This window comes from Gobius niger, assembly GCF_951799975.1.
Source record: "Gobius niger genome assembly, chromosome: 9".
NCBI lineage: Eukaryota > Metazoa > Chordata > Actinopteri > Gobiiformes > Gobiidae > Gobius > Gobius niger.
Window position 1 is genome coordinate 26,843,446 of NC_136860.1, and position 25,549 is coordinate 26,868,994.

General features: G+C 39.4%; 1 protein-coding gene across 5 annotated transcripts in view; it reads left to right on the top strand.

Moving 5' to 3' along the window:
* The first annotated feature begins 3,099 nt into the window (after positions 1-3,099).
* Positions 3,100-25,549, top strand: part of LOC306968147 (LIM and senescent cell antigen-like-containing domain protein 1) — a 36,372-nt gene continuing 13,922 nt past the window's right edge. For 2 of the 5 annotated variants that reach the window (XM_079563456.1, XM_079563455.1), the window contains exon 1: positions 22,283-22,851. In XM_079563456.1, the coding sequence (XP_079419582.1) occupies positions 22,634-22,851 (218 nt within the window). In that variant the 5' untranslated portion in view covers positions 22,283-22,633. Of the gene's footprint in view, positions 3,218-6,707; positions 6,759-10,949; positions 11,068-22,282; positions 22,852-25,549 lie in introns of those variants that run through there. The other 3 variants (XM_079563458.1, XM_079563459.1, XM_079563457.1) reach the window with 3 other exon arrangements.

Here is a 25,549-nt window from a genome sequence, read left to right on the forward strand (position 1 = left end):
AATGAATGGGCAGAATTCCCCATACAAATCAATGGCAGAATTCCCAAGCCCGTAGAAAAAAACTGGAAAACTGCAGAACTCTAATTTTTTCTGAAAACTGACAAGTTGTGGAACCTGAACAAGCACAAACTGCAGAAATTGCTGAAACTGTGGAAAAAACTGCAGAATCTGTGAATTTGCGGGAGCCCCATTATAACTAATAGGAAAAATCGGCCGAATATCGGCCGATTGCGGAAAAACCGGAAGTTGCAGAATTCCCAAAAGTAATAGCAGGATTCTCTCCAACATGCGGAACGTTTTGATGTATAACTTGTGGAAATCGCTGAAATTGTGAAAGTTGTGAAAGCTGCAGAAAATTTGGAAAAAAATACTATAATAATAATAATAATAACTAGAAAATGTTGCAATTGCTGCGCAATTGCGATTGACTGCGGAATCCTAGGCTACTAATGCAGAAATGGCAAAAAATGCATAAAAATTGTGAAAAAATTCATAATTGCATAAGAGTGCTTTTATCGTGAAAATCCTCATTTAGTTGCATAATACTGCTTTACATGTGAAAATCCCTATTAAGTTGCATTATAGTGCTTTACATGTGAAAATCCCTATTAAGTTGCATTATAGTGCTTTACATGTGAAAATCCTTATTAAGTTGCATTATAGTGCTTTATATGTGAAAATCCCTATTAAGTTGCATTATAGTGCTTTACATGTGAAAATCCCTATTAAGTTGCATTATAGTGCTTTACATGTGAAAATCCCTATTAAGTTGCATTATACTGCTTTACATGTGAAAATCCCTATTAAGTTGCATTATAGTGCTTTACATGTGAAAATCCCTATTAAGTTGCATTATAGTGCTTTACATGTGAAAATCCCTATTAAGTTGCATTATAGTGGTTTACATGTGAAAATCCCTATTAAGTTGCATTATACTGCTTTACATGTGAAAATCCCTATTAAGTTGCATTATACTGCTTTACATGTGAAAATCCCTATTAAGTTGCATTATACTGCTTTACATGTGAAAATCCCTATTAAGTTGCATTATAGTGCTTTACATGTGAAAATCCCTATTAAGTTGCATTATACTGCTTTACATGTGAAAATCCCTATTAAGTTGCATTATACTGCTTTACATGTGAAAATCCCTATTAAGTTGCATTATACTGCTTTACATGTGAAAATCCCTATTAAGTTGCATTATAGTGCTTTTATTGTGAAAATCCCTATTAAGTTGCATTATAGTGCTTTTATTGTGAAAATCCCTATTAAGTTGCATTATAGTGCTTTATATGTGAAAATCCCTATTTAGTTGCATTATAGTGCTTTTATTGTGAAAATCCCTATTAAGTTGCATTATAGTGCTTTACATGTGAAAATCCCTATTAAGTTGCATTATACTGCTTTATATGCGAAAATCCCTATTAAGTTGCAATATAGTGCTTTATATGCGAAAATCCCTATTAAGTTGCATTATAGTGCTTTATATGCGAAAATCCCTATTAAGTTGCAATATAGTGCTTTACATGCGAAAATCCCTATTAAGTTGCATTATAGTGCTTTTATTGTGAAAATCCCTATTTAGTTGCATAATTGTGTTGTAATTGCAAAAATCCCTATTTTGTTGCAGAAACTGTAAAAACTGTTGAAATTGCAGAAACTTGACATTGTATAAAGTCTTAACATTGTATAAACTGTTTAAATCACTCACAGACTTCACTGTATAAGAAATCCTATTAAAATGAATGGGCAGAATTCCCCATACAAATCAATGGCAGAATTCCCAAGCCCGTAGAAAAAAACTGGAAAACTGTAGAACTCTAATTTTTTCAGAAAACTGACAAGTTGTGGAAGCTGAACAAGCACAAACTGCAGAAATTGCTGAAACTGTGGAAAAAACTGCAGAATCTGTGAATTTGCGGGAGCCCCATTATAACTAATAGGAAAAATCGGCCGAATATCGGCCGATTGCGGAAAAACCGGAAGTTGCAGAATTCCCAAAAGTAATAGCAGGATTCTCTCCAACATGCTGAACGTTTTGATGTATAACTTGTGGAAATTGCTGAAATTGTGAAAGTTGTGAAAGCTGCAGAAAATTTGGAAAAAAATACTATAATAATAATAATAATAAAGAACGTGAAAACCATTTATTGACTGCGGAAGGATTCCGCAGTCAATCAATAATAATAATAAAGAACGTGAAAACCATTTATTGACTGCGGAAGGATTCCGCAGTCAATCAATAACAAAGAACATGAAAACCAATAATTGACTGCGGAAGAATTCCGCAGTCAATCAATTAACTGCAATGTATTCCTTTGATACTAGGACTGCTGTACTCTATCCTCCAATGTGATTAAGAGAGAGTTTTCTAGATACATGTATTCAGCTACTTTCCAACACTGTCAATGACCTCATGATGATGCTGATGGGGTCTCTCTGACTTCCTCCACTCAGAGGCTGGACTTTCCTTTTATGGAAATAAAATGCCGTTTCCTCAGGCATCACGACACTATCCAGCCACGTTCTGCTGCTAAACTGGCTGCAAAGAAGTAACGCAATGCCTTCAGACCTGACTCATCTCTGCCTGTGTGGGACACTAGCTTCTTACAAACACTCCATGTGGTTAACAATAGTTTCCACTCATGTCAGATTTTCCCTGAGGATACTCGCCCAGAAATGATGCTAGAAATTCGGCTTGTTTTGTTTGATGCAAAGCACGTACAAACTATGAATAAAAGATATTTATTGAAGATTAGTCCCAATTCATTCAGGTAAAATCGTGACTGTCAAAAATTATTAGTAGAAAATGTGAAGTAAAGCTCATGCGTCTAGTTTGTAGAGCGATTAAGTTAACCCGCAGTCAAGTTAGCAAAGATAGTTAACAACTTCCGGTTTCTTCAAAATAAGAGAAGGCGCATTGAGCGTTTTAAACAACATTAATGCAGATATACAAAAGGCCAAAACGGCAATAAAAACTGTCATAATCAGCATTATTATTTAAATTTGGAAAATCTACCCATTAAAGTTATTTTCACTGCCAGATGTTAAAGCGGAAGCACTTTAGAGCTGCGGTGACTTGACGCCGAGGGAAGCGAGGCGAGGCCCGTGTCTTCGCCATTCTGCACATCTGGATACGAGCGGCTCAGCACGGGACAAAACAGCGACAAACGCAGACTGCAGGGATGCTGGCTATCAACGAGCTGACAAACGGGTGAGTGGGAGACATGCGAGGGTTTTATCTCACGGGTTTTCGTCTGAGAACTTGCGAAGTTGTGGTTGAGATTTCCCGGAGAAGCAAAAAAGGGGCTGCCCAGGGAAGAAGCTGTGAGAAAACTGTAATTTATCCAGATTTCCTGCTCCAACAAGTCACAGATCAGTGTTGTTGTAAAAGCTGTAGTGACACAAGATTTTTCAATCACTATTTCGCATTGATAGACTTTTGTGTGCGTTTTATTGTAGATTTTGATTTTTTTTCCCTCAAGTTTCTTCTGAACTTCAGCCACCGCCTCGCACTGGCGCCCCCTAGTGTGCTCTTGAAGAAAGTCTGATCGTACATTGCTATTTTGTATGTATTTATTCATTCTCTGTTCAAGCTTGAGCAACGTATGATTATCTTTTCTATATTGTATTATTATGTTTTTGCATCTTCACTCTTTATTGAACAAAATAAGGTGAATCTTATTGCACAGTTCATATTGACATTTGCCTTGAATGGATGATTATCTGAAGCTACTTGACTGAAGCCATGTGTATTTTTTGCATTCTGCTGAATAACAATGAAGTGATTGTGAGTAGTTCGTCAGTAGCTGCAGTCACACTCTTTGTATTGACTTAGCTGCACTAAGTATTTTTACAAGTTTGGCCCTCGGTTTAATGGCTCTGCAGCTGCTGCAAGTAGGTGGAACCTTACACACTGTGTGGGCCTAGTGACATGGTTTTACTCATTGATAGAAATGTCTGTCCGTGCCAAATTATTTCTCGTGATCCATTGCTTCTGATTTCACTGCTTTCCAAGGACAATGACAGGGTAAGTTTATCTTTTAGTGGCAGCTCCTCCCTGGTCAGGAATGTCCACTTAAACTGGACACTGACTCCTTCCAAACCACTTCCTGACCATCCGTTTCCCCAGAGAGCTTTTTTCACTGTGACTTTTTCCTCTTTTCGCTGAATGCTGAGCTAAGTATAGCCCCGCATGAATTTGGCTTTTATTCTGGTAGTGCAGTCTGGACACAAAGGCCTGACAGAGGAGAGAGTGTTTAGAGGCTTAAGACTGACGCATGTGTGATATTTATCTGATGTAAACTTTGTTGATACAGCCACAGCTCACAGGAATGCCTCTGCTCTGTGGACCTGTCCTTGTTTGGGAAACTGAGATGTGCCGCAGGATTTGACCGTCCTCAAAGTGTGAAACGCTGCAGTAGTTTGTGAACAGCATGAGCTAATAAGGACTTGCTTGGTACTGTCTTTGTGAATGACATAAGGTTTAGTTTAATTAGTCTATGTGCAAAATTACAGCTCCCTAATCCATTAATGGCCCTATGCCTGATTTGTTTTCTAATTGTGGTATAAACTTTTTGTTAGCCATTCATTTATTGTAAAAGCAGAATTCCCTTGTCCACTGTGCATCTAATTATAAAGCCTTTTACAACACACACACCACGCCGGCTGATTTCCATCCATTAACTCAGTGTCTCACTCAAACACTCTCTCATTCATCCTTGTGTAGGTTGTCAGTGGTAGAGGAAACCTATGGCTAGAACATGCAAACCCCACACATAGAAAAGGGCTTATAGACACCCTGCCCGGGACCTTCTTGCTGGGATGCACTGATGCTTGATATTTCCAGCTAAACTGTGCTCACCATTTGACCACAGCGTGACACTTCCTCACACTTTATCTCAGCGACAAGCCGTTGCTAAGTGGTTTATGACCTCTCTGAGAAAATTCACTACTCCTCATTTTCCTCACCTTCAAACTTGACTTGTGCATTCTTCAAACTTCAATGATTCTTCAAGTAGCCACCAGGCAGAAGCGTGTGGGTGTTTGTGTACTTGACCTGAAGAAACTGCACATTTTAAAGTACTTTTATCTCCCAGTACATTTGACTTGAGTAATACAGCATGATTTAGAAATGTCAGTACTATTCTCTTTCCACCGTGAGTAATGATGATCATATTATTTGTAGTGAACTAGCTTTTAAAGTCAACTGGACTGAGTTGCCTGAGACTCAACAACGATAAATACTTCTTGGACAACCAGAGTAGGGCTGAACGATATGGACAAAATTTCATTCCTCGATATTCATGCCAGATATCTCAATGTCGATACGATATAACTATGGGTTAGGTGAAAACCAAGCATTTTCAGAAAAATAAAAACATGCAGTGCAGAGTGCAGTGCAGAGTGCAGTTTTATGATGAAAATCAGATTCAGAATCAGTATAGTTTTTATTGCCATTGTTTGTAAACAGGTTCACAAACTAGGAATTTTTCTAGGTGAGACGTGGAACATTAAACATAAAAACATATAACACTGAGTTTAGATTAAAAATAAGCTATAAAACTTTAAACTATAAGGCTTTAGGGGCATACATAAGAATATTAAAATAAAGAAGATAAAAAAATAAGAGGTAAAATATGGTAAGACAAACACAATTGACATAGAACAAGAGGGGGATTGGATTTACATACGGTGCATAAAGTGATAAAGTGATATAAGTGATAAAAGTGATAGCAGTGGATCTAAGTGCGGACATACCACATAGTACAATCTACATCGTTTGTATCTTGCTTTTTTCGATTTTAATGTTTTAAACGTTCAAAACTCGATATCAATACGATAACAATATATGTTCCAGCCCAAAACCAGAGGCTGGTACCGCACTCACGTTACATTACAGTTTCTAAACAAAGAGTTACTCTAGTACTTGTACTTTTGAAGAAACTATTAGAGTAGTTATATCAATGAGTACGTTTTACTTCTACTTAAGTAACATTGTAATGAAGTATCTTTACTCTTAAATAGCTACTTGTGCCCCTGTGAGTATTTTTTAAGTTATAAAAGCTTCATGTCTAGTTTCTGTTTCGTGAACCTTTTTCCTCAGAAATATAATGCGTTTTGATGGTGTCTTCTTTGGAGATACTAGGATATTCATACGTTTGATTCTAATACTTTATGTCACAGCTGAAACTTAAGTCTGATTTTTACGCTCAAACCGTTACTCAGTACTCGAGTAACATTTGCATACTTTTTATTTATTTATTTGGGTCACCACTATTTGGGTAAGATTCTTTCAAAGTAATGTTACTCTTGAGTAATATTTTGGCTGCTCGACCCACTTGCACAAACATAAGAAAATTAATTCATAAGTTTCATTATTTAATCATTAGCTGGTTTCTTATAGTTTTTTATTCCATTAATGTATTTAGCCTTTTAGCCACATCATCTTGTTTTGTGTGTAAAACATAAATCAAACTTTTGCCCTCAAACTGTTAATCAGTACTTAAACATTATTCATCAGGCACTTTTTTACTCTTTACTCCCTTTTCCTGAGACTTTTCTAATCCCTCCAAGTGACAGGGGGGATACAGAGTAAACAGAGCGGCGCTGGCACATAGGCTTCAGTACAAACACACACGGGGACCACAGCTGGCACAGGAAGTGATGTGGCCGTGCAGATAAAGACAGTTAAGTGACAGCTACAAGAGAGAAGACATTGCATTCCCTCTTCTCCACAGACCAGCGGCTTTTTGGTAAGATGCATTCATCAGCAGTCATTTGTTCATTCACAGGTGTTTTCCTCCAGCAGATTGCACCTTTAGTTTACAGTGAAATCTTAGAGAAGGGAGGTCGCTTAGGCGTAATCTACAAATGACAAAACAAAACTTCCTGCTATTGTACTGAAGCCTGTGCTACTAAAATAACTCATAAAACACAAAATTATTTGAGCTTGAATTTGCACAAAAGTGAGTGTGTTGACGTTTTTACTAACGAAGGAAATCAGACAAAAAGTAGGAACACAATTGTTGCAATTTTTAGAAGGTTCTGCAGTTCTGCCCATTGTGAAAGGATTGCAGTTCCCTAAATATCCACGTGGTGGCGGTGTGCACTGTAAAAATCTGCTTGTGTGAAGTTATATTGGCAAAGTCAGACCCGCTATAGCAGTGATCACCAACAGGCATCTGGCCCCGTTATCTTCACAATTTGACATATTTATTAAAGTTGTATATAGTAGTATTCCATTGCATACGCCATCTTTGTTTAAAACTCAGAAAAGGATATAAATGAGTGCTTCAGAGGGTCTCTTGTAAAAAAAAAAACTTAAGAAACAGGGGGAGATATTGACATAGGTAAGTGGTCTGAACTTAGGCGATTTCATTAGGCCCAAAGCTTTTACTTGAATGGTGAATGTTTTATTGAGGCAAATGATGCAAACGAAAAGTCAAATGTCCGATTCGCTCTGTTATGATACAATAAACAGTCCTTATTGCAACAGGGGCTGGCCTGCACATTTCGACATTTTCTCCAGTTCGTCTTTACCAAAATGTACTAAAAGCTTCTCGAACTGGAGCTCACAGCCTATAGGCCAGAGTGATGCCTCATTTGAAAGCCAAGACCTACAAAACTGATTCTTTTTCCTTGCGTTGTTGACACTTTTGTTTGATTTCTTATCATTGTTTTTTTTTTTTTTTTTTTTTTTTAACCAATTTCTACATAATAAATCTGAAAGCCTATTGACAGAACAGCTCGCAGCCTATATACTATTGTGATACCTCATTTGAAAGCCAAGACCTTCTAGTTTCTAAAAAATATGTGAGTGAAGCATAATTTACAGCACATTTGCCGTCCTTAAAGCAGTACCACGTAACTTGTTTACCTTAATAAACCCTTTATGTAGTCCCTCTGGGGGTAATCCAAGTGTTAATGGGATGATTGGGGGGTCTTTCATCTCCCCCTGGTGTCCCTGACCAGAAAACCACAATTGCAACTTTGCTGCCTTCAGGTAGGAGCCACCAATACACACTAATAGACTCACAAAGAAGAAGCTAACAGGCTAACGGGCAAAGCTAACTGCGGGCTAGTGCCATTTGAATAGTATTTACAACCAAGTTAAAGCAAAAGAATTTATCTCCATTGTGTAATTAGATGGACAATATCTCTCTCTCCCTTTTGTCTTTTCTGTCAGTGTAGTATTTACTCTCACGGACAATAATGAGTAAAAAAACACAACATGCTACAACACCTGCAGTGGCGCTTATGGCCTCTAGGGACCTGAGTTACTTAGTTCTGCTTCAACCCTAATCCCTGATCTGGTGGACGACAAGTAATAGGTTAACGTGGTCCATACTATGAAATAATCAATTCAAATAAATATATGTGTGACTTTGAATTTTGAAAAGTGATGATTGTTCAGCTTGAATTGCTCGGTGAAAACTCTGATCTTCGAGGTAGTACCCAGTAACCGTAGAACTCGTGCCTGGACTTGTCTCCATAATTTTGCCAAAACCACAGAAGTGCCTCACTTGTCTGAGCACGACTCATAGCAACCACATCAACCATAACGCGCCATAAATTTGCCAATGCTTTAGTCCCGGAGAAGCCGTTGTTTGAATTTACAGCAGCGCTCCTGGCAATGAAATTTCCCTTGTGACGTTTTTAGTGGTGTGTATCTGTGAGGAATGCTGACGGGCCGAGACAAGCTGCAAAAGCAAACACTAAGACTGTGGACTAATGGCGGGATTTCATTTGACACTTATCCAGTTATTAAGTTGTTATACATTGATAGTTTTGTGACATGAGTGAAAACCGTAGCCCAAGGACACAGTATTAGCATTTTGGTTTTCTGAAAGGCCTGTGCTGACTTTGTTTGACTCCTTTGCGTTTGTAAAAGGGCGACTTGGAAATGACTCTACAATGTGCTTGGGTTGTGTTTTCTGTCGCCTCGGGGAGGGTCTGCTGCTCCCACTCCAAACTGTCATGAATTATTCAACATTTGACATTTGGTCTTTTCTGTCACAGAGTCAAAAGGCAAATTTGACAGAAAAGGAGGCTTGACACATTTGGAAATACAAACATTTTATAACAGGCTAGTGGTGTTTTCATATGTATGAATGAGGGAAAGGTTGTTTAACTATAGCTCGAATAATGAAGCTCAACAATCTCATCCACCTCTGTTCCTGCGCTGGTTCAAATATTGTTCAAAATCTACAGACTTTTCAAATATAAGCAATGTGCTAATATATATGTAGTGCGAATATTTAACCTCTTGACCCCCACCTGAACCGAGCATGTTTTATCCAGTTTGGCTTTAAAGGAATAGGCCACCGTTTTTACATACTGAGATATGCTCTTACCTCACTTTAGCCGAGTTAATATATCCCCGTCTGGTCTTTGTCCGTGCGCTCTGCCAGGCAAACGGGGATATATTAACTCGGCTAAAGTGAGGTAAGAGCATATCTCAGTATGTAAAAACGGTGGCCTATTCCTTTAAAGAAGAGACTAAATAGTGACGAAAGTGAGGATGAAAATACAACCAAAAAGTGTCAAAAGAGCGACGAAACAAAAGCCACAAGAGAGCGAGAAATAAGTGACAAAAACACAACAACTAAGCAACAAAAGAGCAACAAGATATGCCCCAAAAAGCAATACTAACACAATTTAAAAAAGTGACTAAAGAGCAACAAAAAAAAAGCCACAAAAAAGTGACAAAAAACACAACAAAGAAGCAACAAAAATATGCCGGAAAAGCAACAATAATATAATTAAAAAATGACTAAAGAGCAAAAAAAAAAAGCCACAAAAAAGTGACAAAAAACACAACAAAGAAGCAACAAAAACATGCCGGAAAAGCAACAATAATATAATAAAAAAAAGTGACTAAAGGTGACGGAAACGTGACAAAAAAGCAAGGAAAAAAATGATGAAAAAGCAACAAAATCACGACAAAAACGCTTAAAAAATACGGCGACCATGCAACAACAATCTTACGGTCAGTTTTGTCGGCCTTAGCTTTCAAATAAGGCTGTTCTCCAGTCGAGAAGCTTTTAGATTTGGGTAAAGCCGAACCTGGAGGAAGTGCTTGGCAATAAAAAGTATTCTGATTCTGATTGTGAAGGCGGGAGGGGGGGTTTAAAGAGGTTAAAAGGAAGAAAACATAAACTACTTATAGATTGTATATAGTTCAGTTCAGTTCAATTTCTTTATTCAGCCATGTCGTTATTACAGACACAATAACAACAACAACAAAATATTTACTGCTGAATAGGAGCATGAGGAAGACATTGTCATATATACATCTTCCATTTTACATTGTGTGTTTGATGAGTTACCAATGGTTACCACTGATAAGCTGCTAGAATCATAGTTCTTTTTTATTTTCCCGATATGTCTGAATTTTGAGTGGGATTTTGAGTTCAGAAATCCACTGTTGAGCTCAAGTGTCACAAAGTAGCCACTTATCAGAATACATAAAAATTCCTGGTCTTGGTTCTTTGCGTGTGGAAAAGTGTAGGAAGGAACCGTTTCAGCTCTCGATGACCTTTAAATGGAGCGGCTAAACGGCTTGACCTTATCGAGGCGAGCAACAGTAGTAATTAGATTATTAAATGTCCCTGCTGTTTCATCTCCAAACCGATCCGCTGGTCCCTCGCTGTCAGTGTTTGTGGTGAGTGCGTCCCGTGCCCTTTTCCCAGACGGGGGCGGACTGAGCCGGTGTGGGCGTCGACTGTCAAAGAGGGTCAAAGATCAGGATGGGCGGGGCTTATTTCGCCTTGTCATTTTCTCAAAAGGCATTTCGCCATTTACCTGCAGCAGGAGGAGGGGCGCAGGAAGGTGTGCTAAAGGAAGAGCAGCTTTTAGATCTCTCAATGTGGGTCAGGTTTTGACACAAGTCTGACAGAGCGGTCGCAAAGCGTAAGGATTATTTTAAGGAAGTTTTTAAAAAAGGAAGGAAGGGAGGAGGATGAACGCGCTGAGGCTGAAGGAGTTGTCAAATTCAGACTTGTACAGGAGGAGACAAGAGCGGCCCGACAGCTATGGCAGTCTGGCCCGGGATAGCCTCAGGTAAGTGTCTCCACCGACATTGTACGCATTCCTACAGAGATGTTCACTCATTCGATTTAATGCTATGAAAGGATACTGGCTTTGGATACTTTTAGCGTTTCAGCTTAGTCACTGTCCGCCGTGGAGTAGCTTCAATTCATGTGCAACTTACTTACGACTTTTATATTGCACAACCAAATGATGAACTGTTGAATCAAATCTTTCTTTCAAAGGGAGTAAGTTAAATTGGAAATGAGTGCTTTTGCTGTCACTGCATTCAAACAATCAGCTAAATTCTTGATACTGGACTTGTGTTGTTTTGGATTTGTAAAGTCATTCACAGTAACTTTTTTCAATAAAATCTAGAATGATGCACTAACCTAACGCAATCAAGCTATTTTTATCTGACTGATTCTTCCTCCAAACGTCTTATCAACAAATGTGGCTTGCTCGACTTGCTCTTTTACGACAAGTGTTTTTGTGCTTGGATTAAAATTGACAAGGGCAGATTAGATAAGAAGTATTGGATCAGCGAAAACCGCAACCAGAGCTGGAATTCCTTAAACATGTGCGAAGGATGCGGCCCTCCAAACTTGTGTACACTTCTGCAACTCAGCTTTCACAATATGTTAACATTGGCCCGACTTCTTATTGAGCCTTTCGCAAGCAAAGTATTTTCCCCCTTGGTCTGTGATCGTGCAGTGATTATAGGAATGTAGAAATGTGAGGAATGTGGAGGGAAAGAGGGAGTTTGCTGCACAGAGGTGTCCCCCACTAACCCCGCTATTGGAGCGCGGTGACAGAAGGGCGGCTAATGACTTTTATTACCGTGCAGTCTGGCCGATTGTCAGTCACACCGTGTAATTTAGTCGTCTACAGTTAAAGCTGTGGTGTCATGGTTTAAAGGCGGTTTGTTAAAGGGTCTATGCTCCGCTTTGTTCAGGCTTTATGAACTTTATTCTTAGAGAGATTTCATGTTTTATGTAAAGAAGCTGACTTTTCACTTCCCAGTCAAGGAGCTTCCTCATTCACAGCAGGTATAGATTCGAGCGACCGATATATCGGCCGGTATAAGCCGATATTTCAGGGACCGAAATTGATAGAGACTTCCCATTTTGCATTGGAAAGAGCAAAGTCAGGGTTTTAAAATGAGTCCTCCCACAACTCCCTATCATCAGGGGAGGTGAGTAACAATGCAATGAAAATTGGTTAGATTCAAATTTGTTAAACACAAGTTTCACTTAAACTCCGTCAATATGAACATGCAACATGTCATTTTAAAGTGCAGAGTCTGGAGAATTCGATCTCTGACTTAGTTTTAACCTCCATTATTGTATTTTTGATCGCCACGCAAAATGCCGCGGCTAGTAACAATATGCTAATGCTAATGACAGCTAATCAAAGCTGGGACAGAAACTATGATTGAATCAAAAAGCAGGGGTAGGCAAAGCCAGGCCCAGCACAGAACCTCTTGCCCACAAGGTCATTTTGAGAAATATTATTATACAAGTAAGAGATCAAATACCTGTTAAAGTACTCGAAATGCAGTAAATTCTGTTTCCTGGCCGAACATCCCAATATGTCGTATATAATGTAAAACATTGGCATTTGCAGGCAATGGATCTTCCTTTGAGCTACAATCGGCCCTTGTTCGGCCCTTGGTGTTTTGGCAATGATGAAAATTGGCCCTCCTCGACGCAGACTTGCCTACCCCTGACCTAAAGTAATAATAAGTATTTGTTTTTACATTTGGAAAAATATTGGTCAATATAATAACGGCATTGGCCAATTAACATCCCAAAATATCGGCTGCGGCCTTAGAAAAACCCATATCGGTCGGCCTAGTATAGACGTTGGTGGTGACATCCCACTGATCCTGGGTGCACAACATCTGGAAGCGTAGTCCATCCCCAGTGCCTTTTTGGGGGCCAGTGTGTATACAGTATCTGTCATACACGGCTTCCTTCACCTCTTTTTTTTTTTTAAACCACTCTTGATCACATAACTGGGCAAATAGATTACCCACTCTCATCCATTCTGGCCTATTAGTGGTAGGGGAAACCGGAGGAAACCGAGAACATGCAAACTCCTCACAGAAAGGCCCCGTTGAGCTGGGGACTGAACCTGGAACCTTCTGGCTGTGAAGCACAAACCGGAACCACTGCACCACTGCGCCAATTTGTGCCTGTGAGAAGAAGATTTCCCAGATCAGGCTGTATAATACATCATTGTGTGAAAGACTAGTTGTGCTGCACCTGTATTTATTCTTTGGGCACCGCTGTCCTCTTTATTGTCCCATTTATTGATAGTCTTTTAAGTCCTGCTAATGTTATATAGCTTAGATTTTACGTGTGACTAATGTATGCAGCTGACAAACTGAATCAATAAAGTATTTTATCGCACCGTAGAATAACTCGAATCGTTAAACACTCACGCTGCAAAAAGTAATTAACTAGATCAGTATAAACATCTCAATTTGAGCATAATAATCCAAATTTTAGTTGTTTTGACTAGTTAAGAAGTTCTTGGGCATTTGTCCCAGATTATTTCACTTGTTCTGAGATGTTTCCGACTCGTTTCGATACATTTCATCCTTATTTCAGGTAATTTTCTTTGCCAATGGGGTAAGAAAATTGGTCTTATCTCATTGGCAATTTTACTTTCTTATTTCAAGCGAGATTGACCCTAGAACTGGTCTGAAATGTCCTCAAACAAGCAAAGTAAACTTGGTCCGATCAGGAAAAATGTCTAAATGAGTGACAACCGCTCATAACAAGATACATTTCCTCAATTCAAGTCATTTAAGCCAATGCTTGATATTTACTTTTTGTAGGAGCTCGTACGGTTTTGGCTCAGTTGGAATTTATTTTATTTGTGGTTCATTGTGCATTTTCTGTGCATATAGACCTAAGACGTCATCTGGATCAGAGAACAAATGTGTACAGAAATGTAAAATAATAATAATTAAATAAAGAGTGTCCAGTGAGCAGGAAAGTAAATGGCAGGCCCTGTAGTAATGTTAAATGCAAGCACAAGAGTTGACATATACTTTGAGTTATTGCTCTCATATAAACGCCATGGAGCCACTTTTAAGCAAGTGTTTAATGGAAAATCCCTCAGGGCGATCCGTGGAGATTCCCTCTGCTGCAGCCTGCAAAGACGTGACAGAAGGCAGCAGTGCAGAAATGTGAGTGAAGCCCCTAAACAAAACAAAGGTGGTTTCATTCGAGTAAAGACATTTTTGTGAGACTTGGAAACTTTGGAAATAGACAATAATCATAAATGTTTTGACCCATATATGCCTTTGTGCAATTGCAAAGTAGTACAACCTTGCAGTTCTTCTCAAGGACCGTGACAAATATTTTCTTCTCTCTGGGATTATTTCTGACCTAAAACAAAGCAAAGGAGATAAATCCTTTGACATATTGTTGTGTGTCATCTTTGAACACAGTGTCACAGTTGTAAAAGGGGTTGGGCAGAATAATGAGTCTTGACTTCAGCCTAAACTCCTTTCAGTCAGGCATCATTTAGCACAGGGGTGGGCAATTCATTTTCATAAGGGGCCACATGAGGAGCCTGAATTGAGTCGGAGGGCCGCACCAACAATAACTCAAACTTATATCGGGATATAAGTATAATATATCGGGAGTGTATCGCCGGGGTCCATAAACAAAAGCTCCAAAATAAAAAAAAATGTGTTGATTGGGAAAATACATTGAGGACTTTTTTTCAATAAATCTATAATGATGAGTCTGGCAGGACTGTAGCCTCATAAAATCGGCTTACACTTATTGCACTTTACAAGCCTGTGTCACAAGTCTCTGCTACATTGTAGTCAATATTCATTCACTCCGCACTCTGTGGTAGTAAGCTACTATTGTAGCCACAGCTGCCCAGGGGCAGTCTGTCCATTTCCCACTTGCAAGTCACACAATGTGTTGTTTATATCCTTATATCTTATTATGCCAGTGCCCTTTGCTGGACACCTGTGGAATTCTTTACTTTTATTCTTATTTAATCTGCCCCCTAGTGGCTGGAGTGAGCATTCTGGTAATAATAATAAAAAAAAAATCATAACTCCGCACAGGAATGAGCTAGAGACTTACTTTTTTTTTTGACATGCTTATGAATTTATGCCCTACAAGTTATGGGCCGGACTGAATCATCTCGCGGGCCGGATGTGGCCCGCGGGCCGTACTTTGCCCAGGTCTGATTTAGCACTTAAATTCTTAATGTACAAGTTTTTGTTGTTGTATAATGTATAAGATCTTTGGAAAACATGTGACTTAAGATCTAAATGTTCATAATGACGGAAGAACATAAACTACTACTACTAACATATGATTCTTTGTGAAAGAGATAGTACAGACATAAAACATTGTGCAACAAATACCTCAGACCTAATATCAGCAGTGATATAAATACTAACTCTTGATTGGACTTTTTCCTGGACATGGAACATTTCATCATGTATTTTGTTTGTCTCAGTATCAGCGCTTTAACCATTTTACCTGTCAGTTCTAATGTTTTACAAATTTAATAGATTGCGTATAAATTGGGCCTGCAATTTGATGTAACATAAGTAATATAGAGTCTCCCTTCGCTGATCTCCGACACTAATCAGAATCCCCGGTGCCATGACTTTGACCAATGAGACAAGCTTTTCCGTCTGGTCCAATCAGGAGGGGGTGGGGGAGGGAGCGTCATTTTTTTTGCTTTTGAAATTTCTCCCCCCTCCTCATTTTGCAATCTACAGACGTCACTTTGAAACATTTATGTCACATTATTCCTTATCCACGGTCAAATAATCTCCATGAAATAAATAAAAAAGTTTGGGGGATTTCATTAGGCTGGAAAAACAAGCAAGTTTCTGCTTTCTCGGGACTCACTTGGCTTAGTCATTTATTACTTGTATTGTCAGAAAAGTCTTTTAATTTGAACTAAGTCTTGCTAGGGATGTCACAATAATTTCTATATCGGCTTATGATTCAATAAATGACAGGCAACAAATACATTGTTTATCCCCCCCTCCATTTCTTTAAGGTAATACTTTACACAATATACAATTTTTTTTAACCCAAAGTAAGTTGTGTCTCATTGTATTTCATGTTCATTGTGGGATATTTTAAGATTAAGTTGAACAGAGCTTAATGGTAATCTTTAAACTTTAGAGTTAGTTTCTGTGTCATCATAAGGTCTTCAATACTATTGTTTATCGCCATAGTTTCCTGTCTCAATATATCGAACTTTAGATTTTCATGACATTGTTAACATTTACGATGCCATCACACCTAAACTTAACCTTAAAACTGACAAACACCATTTCAGTTTGTGTTGAACCCCCTCTTTTGTTTACTCGTGTGTACTCTATTTAAACAACTTGCAGCCTGCCAATTTTTATAAAAGGTTTTGGAAACTAAAGCTATCACATAAAGCAATAAACTGCTGTTTGCTCAGTGCCTGATTCATTTCTCGTCGGTGAGAGTTTTGGGTTGGACCCGCGGCCCGCGTTGCCGTGGCGACTGTTGACTCAGAGTGTGTGTTTTAAAGGGAACAGGGCGTGCTCGTTTGCCGTGGCCACTCGACTTAGGGCGGATGGGAGAGTCGGGGCGGCGGAGAGGGTCAGACAAATGTTTTCTGAACTCCCAGTGTGATAAATGGCCTAATAATATGCTCTTTCCCAATAAAACTGGGCTCAGTCGTTTGTTGCAACAGAGATGATTCCTGTTTCAAGCTTCTCTATTCAAAGAGGTGGCGAACTTTGACATCCACTGATCCCCATGACCTACCACCTACAGGGAAGTTATGTTGAGCTGCAGTTTAAGGCTGCATAATATATTGCCAAATTATTGTTGGCGAAATATTCTTCCGCAAGAAACCATCATTTATCGCTGAATCATTGAGGTTTTCCATCTAACTGAAATTTACAGTTTTTCTTGACAATATTCTTTCAAATGTTTGCCTAATTTTGGTCCAAACTTGGTGTTTTTTTTAAAGCCTCACGCGATACATACATCAACAATCATCTTTTTTTTTATTGAACTTTTCACAAAGTACATGTAAAGAGCTGTCAAAATACAGTACAGTGTTACGTTTTTGTTTTCCCCGTCCCATGAACAATAACAAAACAAAAAACAAAAAAAATGAATGTGGAATATTTGTTCACTGGAAAAGACATGATAATGAAAAAATATCAAATGCAAATCGGGAAAAATTACAAAAAAGATGTATCCACACAGAACGAAAAAAATAAATAAAACAAAAACGAAACAAAACGGTCTCCAATTGTATGACTTGAATAAATAGAAGTATAAAAGTACTGCATTAAATAAAACAATATGAATGGCAATAAGTAAAAAAAAGGGAAAAGCAACAACAACATATTTTTAGCCAGCTTAGGAAGGAATATTACGTGAAGGCAAAGTCTGAATATAATCAAAAAAGGGTTGCCATATCTGTAAAAATTTGCTCGTAGACCCACGTAAGGTAAACTTAATTTTCTCAAGTCTACTGAAATGAAGAGCATCTCTGATCCAAGTCTCATACGTACAACGGAGGGGATGGGGATTTCCAACACAATAATATTCTGCGTCTCACCAATAATGTGAGAAAAGCTACACGGTCTTTTTTTTAAGCTCGGGCAATGATACAGTGTCAGACAATTTGGTTTTAAGAGCATCTACACTTTTAAAGCTTTGTATTGCGTAAAGCCAGCTCCTTTTAGTGAGTGTTGACTCTTCGTCTGACGGGTTCGTTCCACCTTCTCTTAAAGCACAAAAGTGTCTGTGCTTGAGCCTATGATAATAATTAATATCACCCGCTCCTAACTGTATATGTTTTTCCTCTTCGTCAAGTGTGAGCTGAGTATTGTTCTCGCGATGACTCAAGGTCTCGAGGTTTTGACTCTGGTTCCTTCAGTTGTTGTTTCCTGTTCTGGGCCTTTGTCCATTGTGCCCCTGTCTGTCTTCACCAGCTCCAAGTGGACACTAATACATGGCTCAGAGATATTTGCGGGTAAAGTGGTCCCGACAGGTGACTGGAGTGGACAGGGTTAAACAGACTCTGGGGGATTGCGTTTAGCATCATGAGTAATGTCAAACTGCTGTGTGATGATTGATCAACGGAATTACAACTCTCAAAATTAGCTTTTTTGTGTTCTTGATTACGTTTCCTCAGGAGCACTTTAGTGATTTTCTTAATTTTACTTTGTACTGATTAAAGTCATTGTGTTGTTTATTTGCAGTTGGCTATTCATAATTTTAAAAATCCAGAGCAGCCATTCCCAAAGTCCAGAGCATTGCGGCCCCCCCAGTCGACCCCATGGGGCACCCCAATAAAAATAATTAACTCTATTCAAAATAATTAGTGACGTTTTACAGCTTAAAGGATCTGTGTCATGCTATTTTAGCAATCCCAAAGTAAACTATAGGCATTTATATGATATATTGTACCTCTACCACTATGGAGTGGTAGAGGTACATATATATCTATTATTGTGAGAACTATAAGTATTGAAAGTGCACACTGTCGTTGTGTCCTTGGGCAAGACACTTCACCCACATTGCCCCCAGTGTCTGCGTACATTGGTGTATGAATGGGTGAGTGGATCCTTGCTGTAAAGCGCTTTGAGTGCCTAATGTAGGTGGAAAAGCGCTATATAAGTTGAGACCATTTACCATTTACCATTTTCTGGGGGTATTTTGCAAACCCGAACGACCCAATGCTTCGATTCATTTAACTGAGCTAATCCGCCCATGCATTATTAGCAGTAAAAGAAATATATATATCACAGCAATAAGGGAAGTTACTTCACAGTGCAGTTATAAGGAGTTGACATCAGCTGTCACGCGTTTTGATTGACTCACCGCTCTGTCCTGGCCGCTCCTAGTTATAAAAGTTAATCCACTTTGATTCTGGTAAAGGTTCACCAAGCATCCATCCTGGCCGTAAGGCATTACATCACAGACGTCGGGCTCTTCCTGTTTGACACTATGACGTAACATACGTCAGAGTGTCACAACTCAGTCGTTTTTCAGGAGAGGGCAGGATTCAGGAGGATTGCTTACAACTGCGTGAATGAAGCCAAAAACCACTCTGGGGGTGTTTTTGATAAGGAAATAGCTTTGCAACATGGCTAAAAGCTCCAAAAAGTCGATTTTTCACAATATAGGACCTTTAAAATTACATATAAAACGACAAATAGCTATAACTCTTGGCTGTGTGTCTGAGGGACCTGGACCCCACTTTGAGAACTACTGATCTAAAGACATTATTCTATATTCCACTGCAAGTACAATAAACCTCAGGTATAAAGTTTGTTACGTTCATTGTGTCTCCTTGTGTTACAGTATAACTCTGGGTGGGCCACATCGTATCGCGTATCGTTATCACAATATCATTTTTTGTTGTCGTTGTCATTTTTATATCGGTGGCGCAGGTGGTAGTGCGGGTCGTCTCATGATCGTAAGGTCACTTGTGGGTTCGAATCCCCTGCAAATGCACACTGTCGTTGTGTCCTTGGGCAAGACACTTCACCCACTTACCTCCAGTGTCTGCGTACACTGGTGTATGAATGAGAGAGTGAATGGGTCACTGGTTTCCTTACTGTAAAGCGCTTTGGGCCCGATAAAGGTAGAAAAGCGCTATATAAGTTGAGTCCATTTACAATTACAGGTGTTTAAAAAGTGAAATAAAATGAATGATATAAACTGCAATAGGCGTAAGGTATATCGTCAAATATATCGTTAACGTGATATTTCTTTTTTATATCGTGATATTTTAAGCCATATCGCCCTGAGTATAACGTTCAGGGTTCATTTTGTCAGAAAGGTAAACCTCAGGTATCCAAAGTAGTTTAGAAACCGTATAGGTAGATATTTAGAATAATGTCGCATTTCTAAACACCCGTTTCTCTTAACTTTATGCTGTTTATTCTCTAATTATTGCAGTTCCTTTCAAATTTTCCTCAGTTTAACGTTGATACATTTTTCTCCATGTTTGGGATCATCACACGACTTGTGCCTTTGTGCCCAGTTGTTTGACTCACGAGTCAGTCGGTCCGATTACAGCATAGAAAAGGTTCAGATGGAAGCTCTGTGAAATGATGCCGAAAGCTATATATGGCTTTATAGTAGGAAGCTTTTGGCCCCAGCTATGTACACAGTCTCACACTTAGGAGACACTGAGCAGCAGCTGCCAGGACCTAGTTTAGATTCAGGCCCCACTCTCGCTCTATTTGTAGAAGGATGGAGTCACGTAGAAGGCTCTGTACCATGGGAAATATTTTACCTCAACAAACATTATGTGTCTATGCTGGACTTTTTTGTGTGTGTCTTTTACACTGAGTTCCTGAACAGTTTCTTGAATGTTCTCGCGCTGCTGTTCACTGTCGGTGGTTCGCGAAGAAGTCATTAATTTGAAATGCCTGAGTTGAGCCACACAAGAGCTATCATTTTCTTGGACAGATTTATCGTAATTACATGTGAATGCCAGAGCGGCTCTGAACAGATTGCGAAATACACTTTTGTAACATCTGAATCATGATGCACATATTTTAAACTGATCAAGAAAGCAGCTGATAAGATTATTGCCGGGATATTGAGCCAGAAATAAACAGCTGAACATAAGTTTTCATAGTTTTCATTGTGTCAGTTCCTTTTCATGAACTCCCTTTATTTATTTTGGCCACAATTGTTGCCTGAAGCAGTTGGATGATTTGTGTAGACCTGTTTTGTATTTCCTCACATAAGTTGCATCATCAAAATATTGAAAGTAGAAACAAATGCTGAATATGAAAAGCATTTTCCTCCTCCGCTTAGGAAACAGTTCAACTTAAAGGCCCTCTACCTGATATTTTTCTAAGCGGGGATCTAGTGGGATGAAATATTTTCATCCCTTCTTAAAGTGCATGACACGTTAGACACAATTTTTGCAAAAACATAGTTAACACAATTATATTTAAGATTTTGTTAAAGATTGTACCCAACTTTCTTTAGTTTGGCCATTTTTGTGATGTTCATAGTTTCACCTCCTTATTGACTCTGTGCATAACTTCAAATCATAACAACGTTACCCATGAAGTGACTTCCTGTTTCGATCCAGTGCGCCAAAATAAAAGCATCATCTTATTCATTAGTTCAACTTTCTTTCTGCCTAACTATTAACAGACAAAACACTTAACATGGCTGTATTTAATTATATTCGTGTAATGTTGTAAGTACCTGCTGAACAAATCAATAAGACGAGCTGTGTGCTTTTATTTTGGCGAGCCGGAATGAAACAGGAAGTCGCTTCTTGGGCGGCGTTGTTATGATTTGAAGTTATGCACAGAGTCAATTGGACACAGACAGGAAGTGACGTAGATAAAGGCAGACTGTTGCCATGCCGACCATGTTAAGTCGATGGGAAATGAGTCAAACTGCGATGTAACTTTTCTTCTTTGCCACTTCCTGTCAGCAGCTTGAAAATTCAAATGAAAATAACTTTTCTGCCCAACATTTCTCCATTAAAATTGCTGTTTTGCTGAAATAAATATGCAGTGAATTGTAAAATAAGACATTTGTGAAAAGACACTGTATATTTAATTCAACCAGTTTTTCCTCAAGAAATGCCAGGCAAATTGTTTTCAGCATTATTGTGACAGTGATCCTGAGAAAGTGACCCTGAAAACTGTGAGACAGGCTTTAAAACTTGTTAGAAATGTGCGAGGAATGTTGGGAATGAGTTCAGACACAACTATTTATTCAAAATGTACAAACAATGAGCGCAAACAAAAGGATCACTATAGTTAAAATTCAAAATCGGGGCCGCAAGAGCTCGGATTGACCGATTTGTTGTCCCAAATATTTCAGAAAATAATCTACAAATCCCCAGATTAACCACGGGAAAAGTTCGCCCGCAAGTTTTACCATTTCTGTATTTGAACAGAGCTCTCACCCGGAGCCCCTCGCCTCCAGACTCTGCCTCTTGTCAACAGCTGATCTCACGACCCATTATTCTTCTAAACTTAGTGACAAGTGGAATCTAAATCTTGATCCGGTGCCACAGGAAGCAGAGCTGTTGATATTAATGACCCCCGTCTTTCACATCATCTCTTTCTCGCTGTGGCAGTTTGTCTCTCTCGCCTTTCTGTCTGACTCTCACCCCTCCCCGACATCCCCCTCTTCTTCCCTCCCTCCCACTTTCTGTCTTTCTCTCCCTTTTTATCTTGGCTCTCCTCCTCTCCTTTCTATCTGACCTCACTCTTTCCTCTCTCTCCTCTCCCACCCTTCCCTCTATATCTCTGCTTGTTTTTTACGACACGGTGACCTCCGCCTGGCGTCAGGGTGGGCTCCTCGGTGTCAGCAACCTGCCCAAGAATAGCCGTACGAGCGCGGATAGATCATGTGTAGCTGCTTAGGGGGAAAATAGAGTGATGTGTGGTGGTGGGTGTGTGTTCCCTGTGGTGGGTGTGTGCCTGAAAGACCCAGCGAGAGAGAGCAGTCCCAGCTTTGACCGGGCCAGTGTTGCGATCCCCCTCGCTCGGATAACTTTAACTGCTCGGACTCATTGTTCCAACTTCGGGACGTTGTAGCGGAGAGAGAGGGACATGGAGGTCAACGGCAGACACGTGCCGCCGTCTATACCAGAAGATGGGGAGATCCCGGATGATGTGCTCCGGGGGGAAAGAGGGGAAATGAACGGATATCATCATCATCATCACAGGCTCGAGGACATGGGGGAGGCGGAGGTCCCCGTGTCCAAATCGCAAAGGAGGAAGAGCGATGTTAAAGTTTACAAGGAGTTTTGCGATTTTTATGCTAAATTGTAAGTATCAAAAAACTGCCTGGACACTTTATTGACACGGTGAGGAAAAGTTCTAGGCTGGACGTTGAGGCAATTATAAAGACCTAACAATGTACAAAAGTTTATTACATTTAGATACAGTGCCCTGTTCTTGTCTCAAACTCAAAAATGTTCCTCTCCTTGAGGGATATTTGTTCTATGATTTAATTTTAATGGATTATCTTTAGACCGTATGACACAATGTTTACAGAATCTAACTTATCTTTTTTGCATATAAAGGAAAAAGCATTTGACAACTGTCCTAAATCTATCAAATGTAAACATAGACTGAAAGCAGCTTGATTCCTTATCAGATTTAGTCAAAACAAGACTCCAAGAAATCCAAAATTGGGCCAAAATAAGGCTAAAATTGTTCTTATTTATGAAAATCATGACTGAACTAATCTTTTTTACATACTTTAAGTTACCCTGCATGTTTGTTTTGGTCTATGTTGGGTTAAATCTTCACCAGATGTAGCACCTCCCCTTATTGTGGTCTCTTGCGATACGTATATTGCATCATCTAATATCGCGATAACGATATTTACGATAACGTGGCGATACATGACGTTTCTGGGAAAGCACTCTTTGTTTATGCACTTGAGGCGTGAGTAGTTACTTAGCTCTCGCTTGTATGTTGTAGCGCCTTGTGTGACGCTCGAGGTCCTGTTTTAGGAGGGGGGGCGGCTCGGTGCCACAGCAGGGAGCGCACAGTCAAAGTTATTTCGGTGCCAAAGGGGGAGTTGTTATGCAAAGTAGAATATGTGAGATGGCATGTGAGCAATGTGAACAGGAGGGACAGGAGGCGCTAAATATACTCCCGTGTATTTTGGACTGACGTGGCGTGGCATCATCACAGGCAACAGTGAGGCGCGGACAGAGGCAACAGGTTTTGATGGAACATGGAAGAAAGTTTTGTTTGTCTTTGGGGCTGAAGCAGATGATGTGTAGCCTATACAGTGGAAACAGTAAAAAATGTTCTCAAAATATTATTTTATGGCCAGTACTAACATTAGGCTGTGTTACAATGATCCAAAACCACAATAAATTCAATGCTTTACAAGCGTCATGTTTATCAAGTCAGGTATAGTACAGTTTAATGTTAATTTTAACTCAAATTAAGGCCTTTTTTTAATATGTTATGAACCATGAGCGATGAAGAAGCTAAGGCGAGGCCTGTCACGATAACAAAATTTGAAGTTCGCTATATTAATGTAATTGCATAGACTTTTAAAGCAGTAAAACAAGTATTAATGGGAGGATTGGGGGGTCTTTCATCTCCCCTGGTGTCTCTGGCCACAAAACCACATTTGCAACGGGTTGGAGACACCAATACACACTAATGGAATCACAAAGAAGAAGCTAACAGGCTAACTGCGAGCTAGCGCCACTTAAGCAGTATTTACCGCCATGTTTGAGTGAAAAAATTGATCTCCATTGTGTGATTGGATGCACAATATCCCTCTCTCCCTTTGTCTTATCTCTCAGCGTAGTATTTACTCTCACGGACAATTAAAAAACGGTAACTTGCTACGACACCTGCAGTGGCGCTTATGGCCTCTAGGGGCTTGAGTTACTTAGTACTGCTCTAATGCCACGGAAACTAACCGCTTAAGAAATATTGTAAAGCTTTCTTCAAAAAGGACTTCAAATATCTCACTATAAACATGAAATACATAAAAACACAACTTAATTTGGCTAAAAAATAAAGTATTACATTAGAAAGAATGGGGACAAAATGCAAATACATGAAGACGATAAATATTGTGCTAAAAAATGACAAAGTTAGGAGCAGGAGGCAGGTCAAACATAAGTGGTTGTTGTAGCTCCTTTATGTTGACAATGACAAGCTAATACAAGAAGGCTCGTACATTCCTTGAGAGTAGAGTTTTTGTATAAAATCTAACTTAAGCCTCTGTTGGAATTATCTTATGGCAAATTGCTTCTCCCCATTTTCTTATCAGTGCCACCTTCTCGCTCCAGGAATGTGATTTTGGCGGATTCTTCCCGGCCCAGTTTCCTATGGGCCGTCATGAAAAAGGCTTGTTGTTGTTGTTTGGGGCGGCCGTGTAATCGACTGGGTGCTAAGAGCTGATAGGATCATGGAAATGCCTCTCACATGTATCACTTCCTAAGCCGAGTTCCACAGGGCAGGGCTGTCGCGTGATTGCAGTCTAGACATGTTGCATCTATATATGGATGTTATCAGTTTGACAATGAGAAGAGCTTTTGTTCTCCACATATTGTATAGACAGCGGTTCGCTAAATGTGCTGTGGGTCTGACTGGTGGTTTCAGAAACTCCATGGGCTTATTGGCATATTGTTGTCATATCTGTTCCATAAAACATCCTTGCATAGTTTGTATGAAGCCTTGGTCCTCTGTATCAAGGAATGTCCAGCCGTCTCGATTTATCAGACTTTGTTTATGCACCTACCTTGGAGAATTCTTGTTTAATTGAGCAAGAATTTGGCAGCGTTTGCCTCCTGACTGTGAGCGATCTTTAACACCTGTGCACCATTACGTGTCATCACCCACTGTGCAGTCTTTTGGGGGGCAGTTACCATCTTTGGTCCTGGAGAAGTGATTTTTCGGACTTTGTTAATAGTTTGTGCTGATGCACTTCGTACATAAGTCATTGTTTTATTATGATTTGGCCAATTGTCTTGTTGTGGGGGCTGC